Raw genomic sequence first — 17,259 nt, 5'->3', positions numbered from 1 at the left:
GCTGTACTTGATGATACATCACTGATAATAGTGGGAAGGACTCCATCGATCTTCTCTCTAATAGAAACAAGTAATATGCAGAAACCTGCCGATGTTAGCTTGGCATCCACAATTAAGGATTGAAACATGTATCTTGGTGGGATATTTGATTATGTTCAGAATCTCAATTTTAAACTGAAGAGTAGCTCCCATGCATCTTCATCAGCTTTGGGAACATCAGTTTCAACTGAAGTGGAAACATTGCCAAGTCAAATTGGGCTCGACTGGAGAGGTGTGTATACATTTCATTCTAGGGTCTTTTCTTTTTTTGCCACCAGCCCAGCATGGGATGATTGCCTCATTAGAAACTGTGACGTTTAGCGAATACTTTGTTGACCCCAAAATGGGTCAGTACTGGTACAATTGTCATGTATCTTCTGTTTGGATGTCAGGGAGTGAGCATCAATAAGCATCAGCTTCCTAACCATCATGTGTCAGCCTAAGCAAACCATTCAGTGACAGCAACTACTACTGGAAAGTGAGAGTCAAGCCTTTAGCTTCCACGGAACATAAGAAAGGTTAGTGAACGTGAAGAGATTTCGAAGTGGGTTTATTCTTTGTGTATACCTGCACCACATATTCCAGTCTGTGTGTGTACTGTTTATACTGGGAGGATATGTGATTGGGGACTGGCGGTCTGTCCAGGGTGTACCCCGCCTCTCGCCCGATGACCGCTGGGATAGGCTCCAGCCCCCCCGTGACCCGACCGACGGATTCAGCGGGTATAGAAAATGGATGGATGGATGGATGGATATGTGATTGGGAAAAGCTAAGCTGAGCAAAAGAAGGATTACTTGTGTGACCTTATCAGATAAAACCAAGCTGCAGACTTTGTTCCTCCTTTAGCTTGCCTCCACAGCCCCACTGGTTCTGTTGCATTATCTAAAAAACAGGCATTTCATCTCTGCAAGACTTGGATCGACTTGCCCTGATGTTTCAGAAAATATCTACTCTAAACTACTCTACCATAGACACCATCATATATTCTGCAATTTGTATAGATATCAGTCACAGAAGAGGAGTTCATAGTTGATTTTATTATGGGTTCATCAATAGTAAGGGACATTTAATCATCTCTATACAATACAATCTAAGATCAGGGGAGCATGACAGATCACCTCAACAGAATCTCATAGTTAAAAAAAAGGATTAATAAATAAGAGCATGAATAGACCAAATACAAGGTTTCAAATTAGATATAGATTTATATGTGCTAATATTGTGTCTGCATGCGTCATGAAACACCCTCTTCATTTTCTGTACAAACACAAGAAATCGGTCGCAGATACAGGTTAATATACAGAATGACTATATGTGGCTACAAGATCATGAGGAAAGGCCCAATATAGAAAACAAGGTACTCAGGAAGCACTTCATAGACACCTCATCCATACAATGCATCTTCCAAATGGTGAATTATACAAACTTTATACCACGCAGTCATACGGACACACACACACACACATGCATGTACACACACAGTTTCAGGTGTGGATCACCACGTCTGGGAGATCCTGAGTTTATAGAGTACAATTCCCATCTCTTCCTGAGGAAATAAAGAGCCCCCCAGACCCAAAGAGCTTTACTTCAGGACTGGTTGGAGTTACAAGGATGTTAGGGCTGCAAATATCCAAAAGAAAAGCCCATCAAGTACAACTGAAAGTCCATTTCCTGTCTGAGAACACATGATCCATGTAAATCTAAGACAAATGTAAGTCTAAGTAAATGAATTACTTCATTACATCCACTTAACAATGATGACAAATCTTTTCTGTTCGTCTCATTCTTCGGGAAATTGAAGCTTTAAATATGACCTAAAACATCAGCAGTGTTAGTATCAAATTCAACCTTTCCATACTGTTCTGGTCAAATTGGCCTAATTCATACACATAATGTAAGGAGAGAAAGAAAAATATTTTTGGGGGGACTCTTGAGACTGTTAAATATCACATCTGTGTATTTTAGTTTTTTTGATGGCACAGGGGGGCCTTTAAAAGGGTCCTGATCACTGCCTGCATTCGCAGCCCATCTGCCCCACAGAAACAGTGTCATCTGAGAACCTTGATATGGTGAAAGGTCAGCATGACATGATAAATTCTTGACAAAGCGACAGGCACATACAGCTATAAGAGGAAAACAGTGCCCTGGCCTCCAGTTATACTCCACAACATCATTGACCCACCTGCTTACAGTGCCTTCATCATGTGAAGTGAGCTGAACCCGACCTGGAAGGCAAGCAAGAGGAATGTTTGTCCCCCTCACTTCTGGAGAAGCACCTCTGTGAATCTTTTTATGCTAAAGGAGACCCGCCCTGTTCCTCTTCCCCACACAGTGGCTTCAGTATCTGTACAAATGGCCCTAATCTGCTGAACCCGGCCCCGATCTGCTGAACCCGCCCCGATCTGCTGAAACTGGCCCCGATCTGCTGAACCCGGCCCCGATCTGCTGAACCCGCCCCGATCTGCTGAACCCGGCCCCGATCTGCTGAACCCGCCCCGATCTGCTGAACCCGGCCCCGATCTGCTGAACCCGCCCCGATCTGCTGAACCCGGCCCCGATCTGCTGAACCCGCCCCGATCTGCTGAACCCGGCCCCGATCTGCTGAACCCGCCCCGATCTGCTGAACCCGGCCCCGATCTGCTGAACCCCCAAAACAAGAGGACAAGAAGACAAGAAGACAGAGGGGAGTTTCTAAGTAACATGAGATTTCAGCATACATTCTGACTGGATGATAATACTCCAAATAAATCTTGATTCAAATCTGATGTTTTAGCTCATATTTATGCAGAAATTGATTTGATGATTGAAACTGAGTAAAGATTGATTGACAGCTTTTCTCAGTCACTGGGTTCCACTCCTGTGCATGTGGACTGTTATGAGGACAGTGGTCCAGTTAAATGACCAAGCTGAGCTGTAAACTAAAACTTCTCAACTCATAAATAATGCATCTCACGTTTCAATGTTGCACAGAGATGTATTCACCCCTGCTATAAACTTTCTTTTGGTTTAGCCCTGATCTTGTTTGATACCATGGCTTCAAAGTTGGGTCTCCCTTTGGGAGCCATTTTTTATCTCCAATTAAGAGACAGTGGCTTCATTCGAATACAATCCTGATGTCTGAGAAGTCATTAGGATTTTCATTTGATAAGCCTCCAGAGTGTAAGATAATACAGTACATTTAAGAATAACTTTCTGTTCCCCTAATAACTCACTGGAAATACCTTACAATAAAAAAAAAAAAACATCCTCATTCATCAGCCATGGCCCTTTCCTCTTGATAAGAGGGGTATTTCACATTAAATATGGCTCACTGTCATTGTTACTCTCATAATCATTGAAAAGCAGAGGTAATAAGATGCTGTACATACAGACACACACTAACTCTTTACAAAATAAGAAAATAACTACAGATTACTTTAATCAACACATCATTTTCATCTTAATCACTGATTTGTATAGAAATTCTTCTTTATTCTTCTTTTGATTGCCAGACTGTTGCTCATAACGGCAGTCCTTTAAGGGGTGGTCATAATTCCTTCATCACTTGTAAATCTATAAATATGAAGTGCTTCTTAAGGAATGAGTAGTTTCCATCCTTCCTGTTTCATCCATTCAGACCTAAGGCTTCATTTAAACCGCCTTCTAAAACCTGAGCGTTTTTGTGGTTTTTGTATTTCTCAGCCTGTGAAAACTCTAGAAACATCTGAGAGATTAAAGCTCCCACATTTCTGACACAATTCTGACTTTGTCCTCACATTTATCAATACGTTTTGAGAATTCCAATCATTTCTGTGTTAGTGTCTGATGGGGATCACTCGAGGCTTGAGCGGTGGGATGTAGCAGGTGCAGTGAGTTCAACCCGCTGGTCCACAGTGTGGCAGCCTGATGGCCTTCTTATGTCTTCTAATGGCACTTCAGTTCTCTGATCAGAAAGTCCACCAACATGTAGTCATAGCAGGCCGCAGCTCCACTCTTCACCTGGTTCTGTGACAGCACTGTGAGGGATGCTGCACAGCACATTTCCCACAATGCAGTTTAAAAAGATTTGAAGACCTTTTAAAGTGACAGTAGCAGAAATGGCAACCAAACTGATGCTAATGAATGCCAACCACCTGCTGTACCCGGTTCATCAACTGCCTCCTTCCTGTTTGCTACACTGCTTTACTTAATGCACCATTTCAAACCTCAGAGGTCCATTTATATTATTATCATTAAGATTACCACAGTTCATTGGCAGTATATTAGGCATTTTTTTCTTCTTTCACCAGGGTCACAGAAAAACTCATGAGACTTCTGTCACTGATGGAGAGGATGCACTAACTTCTGTAGGTGGAGCTGCTCCTCTCCATCCTTTCACAGAGCTTAAGGGGGACAGAACCACACTGATAAACAGGAGTGTGTGTTCATCTTCTCACCTCTTTTACACAATAATGTAGAATAGTACAAAGGAATCAATAATGGCATTGTACTGAGGCGTACACACAGATACTGTCTCACATTGCAGGATTTCTAAGTAAATGAAAGTGTGGTCACATTTCAGGACAAGGATTGAGTTCAGCTGAGGCTGAGGGCACAACGCTGCTCTGTCATGAACAGTGGAGTACTCATTATCAAAAGATTGATTTGCTCATCATATTAGCTTCAAGCTTCAGTCAAATCTGAGCTCAGCAGCTTATGTTTGTGCAGCCCATGTCAATGGTTAGAACTTTAGTCAAAGTTTCAGGAAACCTCAACGTTAACTGGACATGGTTGGATGTGAGCAGGCCCTCAGTCAGTGGAGTAGTTACACAGCTGACAGGCTTCCCCAGACATCATCATTTTCCCCTGAATGCCTCTATAAAGTGTCAAAGTGGGGCCTGTGTGTGGAACTGAAACCTCTGAGGTGAACACTTTGCTCAGGATCCTTTGATCACTCTCCTGATCCCTATAATATTACAAGGATCACTATACTATTTTCACTGTGGGACAACTTAAAAGACAGCGCTGAATGCGCACCACATGGCATTGTGATTCCAGTTCATCCCATCAGTTAAAGGGGCCTGTATGACACACTTAACACTTCCATAAAAGTCCCCACAAAATATTGCTTCAGTGTAAAGACACCTTGTTGAATACAAGTCAGCTTGAAACCCAGGATTATGAAGAAGGATAAAGGAAACTGTGCACAGGTGCTGATACAAAAACCCAAATCAGTTGACATTAGTTCTTATATTCCCCTTCACACAGCAGCATGACAGTAAAGCACTTTGTTACTCACTTGATGGCTTTCTGAGTTAAACAAGGAAGCTTAAATAAAAGGAAATTCATTTACAATTAACTGATTCTTTTTGTAGTTTTGGACATCAAAAGCTGAAATCCTAAAGTGAAATGGGGCAAGAGCATAGCTGCCCCAGAGTTGAGTTAGAAATGCCCCTTTGTGAATGTGCTGTAGAAAAGCTGCTGATGGCTCCTGTCCCGCAGTGAGTTTGTGACTGCACAGAACAGCTGTTCAATTTGGAAGTAAAAACCAACACCAGAAAAAGAACGATGCCCAGAACTATGAAAATACAACAAGGTCTGCAAAGCAACTGATTTCTGCATGAAAATCCACGAGGTTGTTCAGTTCCACAAAGAACCGATGTGCGGAGGCGGACAGGAAGCTTGAAGATAAACTGTCCAGAGGGAAGAGACAGAGCCCGCTTGTATTTTACACCAGCCTGTCTGCTTTCTATGGCCAGAGGACCTGAAAGAATCACCTGTGGGAACCATGTGCACGGGCGTGTCAGCCAGGGTTTCCACATCACGTGTGTGTGTGTGTGTGCGCACGATATGTACGATTGTCCATCACCTCTGTGTGAATGCTTGTATCACATTAAAGGAGCAAAGTCAATCCGGTAAGATCTGACCACAGCAGTTAGTCTGCTGCTTCTGCCTGGAGGAGCGCAGCTTTAAGACTGGTTGCCAGGCAGAGTCTGCAGCTGTATACAACTGGAGTCTGCAGCTGTATGCTGTATACTGTATACAGCTGCTCAATGCTTTACGGTGAAGAGGAAAGCAAGTCGCTTCACCTTAAAGCCTCTGTTAGACTCCTGAATTTGGTTTTTCACGTGAAAAGCTTCAGAATTGGTGTTGGATGTGACACACACACACACACACACACACACATCCTCACCAATCGGTGAGGCTGTGTGAGATGAACCATACCTGACAAACCTTTACCCTGTAATGGTATCCAATCATCCAAGGTAGGAAAGACCCATGGAACTCCAGTCAAGCTTTATTCTAATCTAATGGGAAAACTAAGGGTGAAATGTTTCCGTGTACCTCTGGACCCTGGTGTGGACATGTTGGTGTTTTGTGTGGACTTGTGCTGTTCTTGGCAACCCTGCGGAGGTCCCTGTTAGTCTCATAACCTTGTCTGCGCCTCAGGGATGTAGATCTCAATGCTGTCGGCGCTCTCTGTGGCTGAGTTCTGGCGTACGGACGCCGCTCTCTTGGCAGCCATCAGCCGCTTCCTGGCCTCCTGCCGCTGCTTCTCCGAGCTCTCCAGTGAGCGGTCTCTGGCCAGAGGGGGGTGGTGGTGGGGGCCCTTGTGTGGCTTTTTTGGCACTGGAGGTGGGAGCCTCCTCTCCTGGTAAGAGAGAATGGGGGTGTGTGTGGGGGGGGGGGGGGGTCAGGGGAGAGACATGTATTTGTGTACATAAGTGTGGCTGTGATGCCTACATTTAATGCAGCTTTTGCTTTAATGTGAGCTTGCACAGCTAAGAATATTTTGGATTTCTTGGGCTCCTTTTTAATAATCTAGTTTACTTGCTGGATTGATTTACGGACATGTAAACAGAACTTTGCATCCTTTTTATTTGCAGTCAAATGTGTTGGGTATTCCTGTCCTGTCGGTGGATCATCCTGCCCCTACTTCATCTCATCATCCATGAGCTGTTTATGATAGACATGATGGACTCAACACCATTCTGCAGGGAATGAGGAACTACAGCAATCTGTCGGGTGGTGTCCTCTTCTACTTAGGAATATTCTTGTTCTTTTCTATTGAGCTCTTATTAAAACTATCTGTATATTATCATGTTGCAATTTGTGTTGCTTTGATGGATTTGTTTCCCTTTAGTAAAGCACTTAGCTTTGTAAGATAAGAGTCTGAGCTGGACTGGGGGGGTCCACGCAGCTCCACCCACAGGATGCTGACTGAAGCTTCTCCACAGCCCAAAGTATAGAAAAACAAGAATATTCCAAGCATGTGAGAATGCAGAATGTCACGATGAGAAAAAGTCTCTTCTTGCTATTGTAAAAAAAAAAAAAATTCAATATAATAACTGTATAACAGGCTCAGGATAGAGGTTGAATTGAAGAGAAGTTTTGGTGTTGGTTTCTGAGTTCATCCAACTGCTCTTTGTGTTTGACTGATGAAGCATTTAACTGACTTCATCATTCTTTCTTCCTTGGCTTGCTAAGTAAACAGAGCACTCATATTAAAAAGATAGAGATTTAGCAGTAAGAAAGGCCACACACTCTTCTGTTCATCTGTCTTGCCATTTGCAGCAAGCACACAGAAAACATAAAGCCACACATGGTGAGATGGCTGCAGGCAGCAGAGGAGAGGAGGAGCAGAAGGAAGCATGGACGGGTGGATGGAAAGACAGACATGATGGATCCATGGAGGCCCAGACGGGTCAAGGCCCCGTGGTGCTGTTTGCAAGCGTCTTCACTGTCAACACAAAAAACAACAAGAAAGAAAAATGACAACAATGAGAGCAAATGAGGAAGCCAACAGAGTCGATAGTACAACAAAGCAGTCAGAACGAATAGAGCTGAAAGAGAGCACCAACATTTCCAGATACACTAACAGATACACCGAGTGAGGAGGATCTGTGTAATACTGCGTAATACTGCGTAGTCCTGCGTAATACTGCGTAATACTGCGTAGTCCTGCGTAATACTGCGTAGTCCTGCGTAATACTGCGTAATACTGCGTAATACTGCGTAGTCCTGCGTAATACTGCGTAATACTGCGTAATACTGCGTAATACTGCGTAGTCCTGCGTAATACTGCGTAGTCCTGCGTAATACTGCGTAGTCCTGCGTAATACTGCGTAATACTGCGTAATACTGCGTAGTCCTGCGTAATACTGCGTAATACTGCGTAGTCCTGCGTAATACTGCGTAGTCCTGCGTAATACTGCGTAGTCCTGCGTAATACTGCGTAGTCCTGCGTAATACTGCGTAATACTGCGTAGTCCTGCGTAATACTGCGTAGTCCTGCGTAATACTGCGTAGTCCTGCGTAATACTGCGTAATACTGCGTAATACTGCGTAGTCCTGTGTAATACTGCGTAATACCGCGTAATACTGCGTAGTCCTGCGTAATACTGCGTAATACTGCGTAATACTGCGTAATACTGCGTAGTCCTGCGTAATACTGCGTAGTCCTGCGTAATACTGCGTAATACTGCGTAATACTGCGTAGTCCTGCGTAATACTGCGTAATACTGCGTAGTCCTGCGTAGTCCTGCGTAGTCCTGCGTAATACTGCGTAATACTGCGTAGTCCTGCGTAATACTGCGTAATACTGCGTAGTCCTGCGTAATACTGCGTAGTCCTGCGTAATACTGCGTAATACTGCGTAGTCCTGCGTAATACTGCGTAATACTGCGTAATACTGCGTAGTCCTGCGTAATACTGCGTAATACTGCGTAGTCCTGCGTAATACTGCGTAGTCCTGCGTAATACTGCGTAATACTGCGTACTACTGCGTAGTCCTGCGTAATACTGCGTAATACTGCGTAATAATGCGTAGTCCTGCGTAATACTGCGTAATACTGCGTAGTCCTGCGTAATACTGCGTAATACTGCGTAATACTGCGTAGTCCTGCGTAATACTGCGTAGTCCTGCGTAGTCCTGCGTAATACTGCGTAATACTGCGTAATACTGCGTAGTCCTGCGTAATACTGCGTAATACTGCGTAGTCCTGCGTAATACTGCGTAATACTGCGTAGTCCTGCGTAATACTGCGTAGTCCTGCGTAATACTGCGTAGTCCTGCGTAATACTGCGTAATACTGCGTAATACTGCGTAATACTGCGTAGTCCTGCGTAATACTGCGTAGTCCTGCGTAATACTGCGTAATACTGCGTAGTCCTGCGTAATACTGCGTAATACTGCGTAGTCCTGCGTAATACTGCATAGTCCTGCGTAATACTGCGTAATACTGCGTAGTCCTGCGTAATACTGCGTAATACTGCGTAATACTGCGTAGTCCTGCGTAATACTGCGTAATACTGCGTAGTCCTGCGTAATACTGCGTAGTCCTGCGTAATACTGCGTAATACTGCGTAATACTGCGTAGTCCTGCGTAATACTGCGTAATACTGCGTAGTCCTGCGTAATACTGCGTAATACTGCGTAGTCCTGCGTAATACTGCGTAATACTGCGTAGTCCTGCGTAATACTGCGTAGTTCTGCGTAATACTGCGTAATACTGCGTAGTCCTGCGTAATACTGCGTAATATTGCGTAATACTGCGTAGTCCTGCGTAATACTGCGTAATACTGCGTAGTCCTGCGTAATACTGCGTAATACTGCGTAGTACTGCGTAATACTGCGTTATACTCTGTAGTACTGCGTAATACTGCGTAATACTGTGTAATACTGTGTAGTACTGCGTAATACTGCGTAATACTGTGTAATACTGCGTAATACTGCGTAGTACTGCGTAATACTGCGTAATACTGCGTAATACTGCGCAATACTGCGTAATACTGTGTAATACTCTGTAGTACTGCGTAATACTGCGTAATACTGTGTAGTACTGCGTAATACTGCGTAATACTGTGTAATACTGTGTAGCAATGCGTAATACTGCGTAATACTGTGTAATACTCTATAATACTGTGTAATACTGCGTAATACTGCGTAATACTGTGTAATACTGCGTAATACTGCGTAATACTGCGTAATACTGTGTAATACTGCGTAGTACTGCGTAATACTGTGTAATACTGCATAATACTGCTGCGTAATACTGCGTAATACTGCGTAGTACTGCGTAATACTGCGTAATACTGTGTAATACTGCTTAATACTGCGTAATACTGCGTAATACTGTGTAATACTCTGTAGTACTGCGTAATACTGCGTAATACTGTATAATACTGCGTAGTACTGCGTAATACTGCGTAATACTGTGTAATACTGCGTAATACTGTATAGTACTGCGTAATACTGCGTAATACTGTGTAGTACTGCGTAATACTGCGTAATACTGCGTAATACTGTGTAGTACTACGTAATACTGCGTAATACTGCGTAATACTGTGTAATACTGTGTAGTACTGCGTAATACTGCGTAATACTCTGTAGTACTGCATAATACTGCGTAATACTGCGTAATACTGCGTAATACTGTGTTATACTGCGTGGTACTGCGTAATACTGCGTAGTACTACGTAATACTGCGTAATACTGTGTAATACTGTGTAGTACTGCGTAATACTGCGTAATACTGTGTAATACTGTGTAGCAATGCGTAATATTGTGTAATACTGTGTAATACTGTTTAATACTGCGTAATACTGCGTAATAGTGTGTAATACTGTGTAGCAATGCGTAATACTGTGTAGTACTCTGTAGTACTGTGTAATACTGCGTAATACTGTGTAATACTGTGTAGTACTGCGTAATACTCTGTAGTACTGCGTAATACTGCGTAATACTGTGTAATACTGTGTAGTACTGCGTAATACTGTGTAATACTGTGTAATACTGCGTAATACTGTGTAATACTCTGTAGTACTGCGTAATACTGCGTAATACTGTATAATACTGCGTAGTACTACGTAATACTGCGTAATACTGTGTAATACTGCGTAATACTGCATAGTACTGCGTAATACTGCGTAATACTTCGTAATACTGCGTAGTACTGCGTAATACTGCGTAGTACTGCGTAATACTCTGTAGTACTGCGTAATACTGCGTAATACTGCGTAATACTGCGTAGTACTACGTAATACTGCGTAATACTGTGTAATACTGTGTAATACTGCGTAATACTGTGTAATACTGTATAGTACTGCGTAATACTGCGTAATACTGTGTAGTACTGCGTAATACTGCGTAATACTGCGTAATACTGTGTAGTACTGCGTAATACTGCGTAATACTGTGTAGTACTACGTAATACTGCGTAATACTGTGTAATACTGTGTAATACTGCGTAATACTGTGTAATACTGTATAGTACTGCGTAATACTGCGTAATACTGTGTAGTACTGCGTAATACTGTGTAATACTGTGTAATACTGTGTAGTACTGCGTAATACTGCGTAATACTCTGTAGTACTGCGTAATACTGCGTAATACTGCGTAATACTGTGTAATACTGCGTGGTACTGCGTAATACTGCGTAATACTGCGTAGTACTACGTAATACTGCGTAATACTGTGTAATACTGTGTAGTACTGCGTAATACTGCGTAATACTGTGTAATACTGTGTAGCAATGCGTAATATTGTGTAATACTGTGTAATACTGTTTAATACTGCGTAATACTGCGTAATAGTGTGTAATACTGTGTAGCAATGCGTAATACTGTGTAATCCTCTGTAGTACTGTGTAATACTGCGTAATACTGTGTAATACTGTGTAGTACTGCGTAATACTGCGTAATACTCTGTAGTACTGCGTAATACTGCGTAATACTGCGTAGTACTGCGTAATACTGTGTAACACTGTGTAATACTGCGTAATACTGTGTAATACTCTGTAGTACTGCGTAATACTGCGTAATACTGCATAATACTGTATAATACTGCGTAATACTGTGTAATACTGCGTAATACTGCTCAGTACTGCGTAATACTGCGTAATACTGCGTAATACTGCGTAGTACTACGTAATACTGCGTAATACTGTGTAATACTGCGTAATACTGTGTAATACTGTGTAGTACTGCGTAATACTGCGTAATACTCTGTAGTACTGCGTAATACTGCGTAATACTGCGTAATACTGTGTAGTACTGCGTAATACTGTGTAATACTGCGTAATACTGCGTAATACTGTGTAATACTCTGTAGTACTGCGTAATACTGCGTAATACTGCATAATACTGTATAATACTGCGTAGTACTACGTAATACTGCGTAATACTGTGTAATACTGCGTAATACTGCATAGTACTGCGTAATACTGCGTAATACTTCGTAATACTGCGTAGTACTGCGTAATACTGCGTAATACTGTGTAATAATGTGTAGTACTACGTAATACTGCGTAATACTGCGTAATACTGTGTAATACTGTGTAATACTGTGTAGTACTGCGTAATACTGCGTAATACTGTGTAATACTCTGTAGTACTGCGTAATACTGCGTAATACTGCGTAATACTGTGTAATACTGTGTAATACTGCGTAATACTACGTAATACTGCGTAATACTGCGTAGTACTACGTAATACTGCGTAATACTGTGTAATACTGCGTAGTACTGCGTAATATTGCGTAATACTGTGTAATACTGCGACAGTTCAGTGGGAGAGCCTGGATACAATGCCTTCTTACACTCCAACCTTATGCACCAGGAGTTTATCAGCACACTCCCATTTAAAGGAAGCATGAATAAACTGAGGAGAGATTTGACCATCCAAAGTGCTGCCACAGCTTTGCCTCTGGGCATCACCACCTGCACATTAAAAACATAAATACAATGGAAAGCTTCTATCCAGAAAACTGGGATTAGGCTCTGAGGGGACTGGGAAAAATTACTTGTGGTAACAACAGCTAGACCAACGACCAGTTCTATAGCTACATTTCAGGACCCTGTTGGTCTCCAGGGGAATCCCCCCACTCACCTGCAGTGAAAGTGGTGGACAAACAAACAAATCAATGAAACCTATCCCTAAAGCATGTTGGTAGGCTTAGAAAACACAACAAAAAGCCGGCTTTCTGATGCCAGTGGACCTCCAGTCCTGCTTTAGTTGCACTGAGGCAGACTGCTGTTGCTTTCAGATGCTCTAAACCAGTTGTGGGTAAAACCCCAAAGTTAGGACCCATGGTGTCTGTTTTAGGTGAATAGGACATCAAATGATTGATCTGCTGATAGTGTCTGAGGTCTCTGACAGCTTCTCTCTGATACACACTGATGAATCCCTGAATGATAAAATGATACAATGGGACTCTCACTCCCACCATGTGATTCCTACTGAATTGGCTTTCTGGCTGTATAGATATCAACCTGGTCCTGAATCAGACATGTTGAGGTATGGTCAGATTAACATCAGTGGGTGCATAATAAACTGGTAGTCTCACAGGGCCAGATGTGTCCTACTGTATATGCCAAATTGTCACAATGATTTCATTCCAGTGACTTTCTGTGATATTGACTGTTCTAAACTTGTGTTGACATCATTTTCTTTAAAGAGGCCCATTTGCTCACTTTAGTTTTTTTTAGTTAAAAATATTCTCTATCAAGTATTTATTGCATTAACTGAAATAAATGAATTTTCGCTCAATCATGACTGTGTTCTAAAAGCAAATGAACTTCCATGTTTGAGCTGGAATCCATTTCTTTATGCAAAGCAATAATAACATCCATTCAATTCTTTTGTTCAAGCATTGAGTTTGCCACAGTTTGTGTGAATTGATAGAAAATAGATATCACATTCTGGCAGCAGAGCTGTGACACATCCCCTTAAAAGTCCTTTGCTGCCAAACTTGACTTTCAGTTACATTCAAAACAGCCAATAAATAAAAGATTGGACATACTATTAAAGTAGACATCCAGACAGCAACGTTCCCGGACCACCACTATGCTTGATAAAATGCTGGAAATTGACATGCATGTACCTTTCTGTCAGGAGGATCCAGGGGTCTCCAGTTGTTGGCCCTCAGCTGGTGAAGCTCGTCAAACTTGAGGCTTATATTTTCTATTGACAGCTGAAGCATATCCCAAAAACCAGCCAGGTCTGAGGCCACGGGACGAGGGTGGGTGTTGGGGTTCTATTCCAGCATAAGAGGGAGAAAGAAGAGTTACTTAGTCATTTTCCAATTGGTCTGTAGTGATGTGATGCCTAATATGCCAACAAAAAGAGAGATATGGATACATTATATTACTGGTGTCACATGTCGAACTGAGTTTGATCAACTCTTCTTCAGCCCCTGATGCCATGGAAGCTGGTCTCCCTACCAAAAGCTATGCTTTCATGTCTCTTTAATAGCTTAAATGGGCAGCATATTATTTTTAGTTACAGGTTTGAGATATTATTTGGGGGTCAACTGTATAATTTCACGTGTTAAATGTTCTGTGAATTTCTTCAGAGTCACCTCCTATCTGTAACACTTGTCAGTCTGCTGCAGTCAGTTTGGTACTGGTCAAAATCACTCATATATTGTCACGCCCATGAACTCTCGTTTTTAGTTTTATGTTTTTGGTTACGTTTTTGTGTTCATGTCTTGGTTTTTGGTTCTTAGTCCATGTTTAGTTTAGTCATGTCTTAGTTTCCCTGCACTCTGTTTATTAGTTCACTCACTTCACCTGTGTTTTTTCCCTCAGCTGCACTCACTCTCACTCCCTATTTAGTTTCCAGTCTCCCCTCTTAGTTTGCCGGATCTTTGTTGCCATTGATGTCTGTTCACCCATGCTACCAGTTTTTTCCAAGCTAAGTATTTATATTTATTCCATGCCAAGTCTTTTTGTTTGTTTTTTCTACAGTTTGATTTTTGAATGTGGCCTAGCCGCGCTTTGTGTTACTTCGTTTTTTTGGAGAATAAATCCAGTTTTCTTTTCTTAAGTCCGCATCCGTGTCCTTCCCTTCACACCACCCTGACATATATCACTAAACAGTAATACCCATGCTAATGCTATTCTTTTTAGTTTTAAACCCAAAAAAAAATATGCTTCTGTAAGTAAAAATGAACTGGTTTAACCCATTTAGGCCTAAAACGCCTGGAAAAGAATGCCTGTAAAACCTATGGGCGATTTCAGAAAGACCCCCTAAAACCTGAAGTTTTTCTGGAAATTCAGCAATTGTGTCAACGCCTACTAAATGATTGATTTCTCAGCCTCTGTAGCAGATAGAAACAAAATTCAAAAAGTATTTGAGAGCTTACACCTGTGGCTTTCTTTGGACATTGAGTTTATTTACATACACCTTCACGAAAATAGAAAATGTAAAAAGTAAAGTGCAGGAACAGCGCTAGTTTCAATTAGAAAACAGTAATAAAATGTAATTTTATATTTAAATTATTTATCTATTTATTTTATCTCCAGTCTCTTTGTACTGGCAGCACAAGGAGCCCCATGCCCATAGACATTCCAATAAACGTTTTCATCTCCGGCACAGTTACGTGTGACCACCTTGCCATCTTTGCTCGAGCTGGAGTCTGAAGTACCTGCTCACTGTATCTATTCGTCTCGGACACGAGATGCGCCCAAAGCTCCTCAGTAAAAATATGATTAAATGCCTGCAACGGTGTGGCATCTGCAGGTAAATCCACTTTCACCCCTGGTGTGCGGTTGAAATCTCTCCGTCGATTACGGTGGTAATTGTCAGTCTTCCATTCACATTCAAACCCTTCAAAATCATCCTCGCTGTTATCGTCATCTTCAAACATATGTGCTAGCCATAAAGCTCGATCAATTGGGTCAGCACGTTCATCAGCATCATCAAAGCCAAGAAACTCCTCACAATCGCTACCGTCTGAAATGTCTTCCCACTGAAAGTCCTCCATGCTTGTTTGTAACTTACTTAAAGCTGCCGTCGGCAGGTTTTCAAAATTCCGAGTCTAAAGTCAGAAAATTCGAACTGATACAACTTTCAGGTCCCTCCCCCAACCTCTACCAAGCTCCAAACCCCTCCCCCTCTGTGGACGAGGTTGTGCACGTGATTTCACACCAGTGTGCGCGCACACAAGCTGGGGCAGACTCACGCTCAGCAGCGTGTGCACAAGCTGTGATTGACAGGTAGGATTCCTCCACCCTAACTTGATTGGTTAAAAACAGCCGGGAGCGCTCGATTTTTGCAAGCATGATTACAGGCTTCAGAGGGAGCTACAGATTTCGGGATTTTTCCTAAACAGCCTATTTAATATTCTACTTCCAGAATCCCATGACAGTTCAAGCTAATATGACTAAAAAAAAGTTGCCGACGGCAGCTTTAACTTCAAAACAATGACACGAGGAACATGACGACACTCTCATGTGTCTATTATAATGCATTTAATTGGCGCAGAGGTCAATAATTGGTGCAAAACAACCTTATACATAAAAAAAGACGTGTACGCTTTTTTCAGCGCCCCCGGCTTTAAAGGTAGAAATGCGGCAATGCTTTCCCGGCCTCAATGGGTTAAGAAAGTGAAAATGAATTTCTAACCTTAACTGACTGGAAAGGATATACAGTACACCAGTTCTATCAGTAATTTGACAAGAGGCATCGTGTGAGGGTCTTGAATTTGCCAAGGACAGAAAGCACTGTTGGATGACCTTCAAGCCTTCAGGCAGCACTGCAGGAGGAACTGTCATGAAACTATGATCAATATAACCGCATGAACTCAGTAGTACCTTGGAAAACCACTTCCACTAAAGATATTCCAGAAATGAAACTCAAATTGAATTGAAATTCAAAAAAGTGCCATGGCGAAGATGCTACTCTGCAAAGCCATCTCAACTGTATCCATGAGTTCAGAGAAGACAATAGGCCAAGCAATAGAACATTAAAAAAACTGACAGACAAGATTAAAGGGACATTATGTAATTTCTTCCCCCATCTAGTGGTGCAATTTTATTTTGCAAAGTTGAATGAATTTGCTCTCTAGCGCCTCACGTTTTCAAATGTGCGCTGCAACTTCTTGAACTACGGCAAGCGGAATGTGTCAAGATTCAAGAAGCTATAGCTTCAGACTCAAGGTCCATACAAACAAAAAGAAATCAAGACACACAGTACAAAGGATTACATAACACACATACAACAACACTATGAATACAGATGACAGATAACATGTCAGATAACATAACATCTCCTTTGGTGTGCAAGCAATGCAATTAGTCATATTCCGGGAGTTACCGGAAGTGACGTCGACGCAGCGTTAGCATTAGCCTGTGTTAGCAATAGGAGCATTAGCAGCGGTAAATAAACTCCCGGTAAACTTACAAACTTTCTAATGCCTCGTTTTGTGAGTTAAGAGCCTATGTGTACTACGGCAGAAGTTTGGTAACAATCAATGCATT

The 17,259-nt window shown here is 42.1% G+C and overlaps 1 protein-coding gene across 2 annotated transcripts in view; it reads right to left on the bottom strand.

Annotated features, from left to right (window-relative positions):
• Nucleotides 1-1,062: 1,062 nt before the first annotated feature.
• The window catches only part of LOC142399497 (disks large-associated protein 1-like), a 205,885-nt gene continuing 189,688 nt past the window's right edge, over nt 1,063-17,259 (bottom strand). For both annotated transcript variants that reach the window (XM_075484215.1, XM_075484216.1), the window contains exons 14-15: nt 13,881-14,033; nt 1,063-6,649 (exon numbers count right to left, since the gene is read on the bottom strand). In XM_075484215.1, coding sequence (XP_075340330.1) covers nt 6,425-6,649; nt 13,881-14,033 — 378 coding nt within the window. In that variant the 3' untranslated portion in view covers nt 1,063-6,424. The remainder of the gene's footprint in view (nt 6,650-13,880; nt 14,034-17,259) is intronic.

This window comes from Odontesthes bonariensis, chromosome 14, assembly GCF_027942865.1.
Source record: "Odontesthes bonariensis isolate fOdoBon6 chromosome 14, fOdoBon6.hap1, whole genome shotgun sequence".
In the NCBI taxonomy this organism is placed as follows: domain Eukaryota; kingdom Metazoa; phylum Chordata; class Actinopteri; order Atheriniformes; family Atherinopsidae; genus Odontesthes; species Odontesthes bonariensis.
Note: the sequence above shows the minus strand (reverse complement) of the source record. Positions and strands in the feature narration are given on the sequence as shown.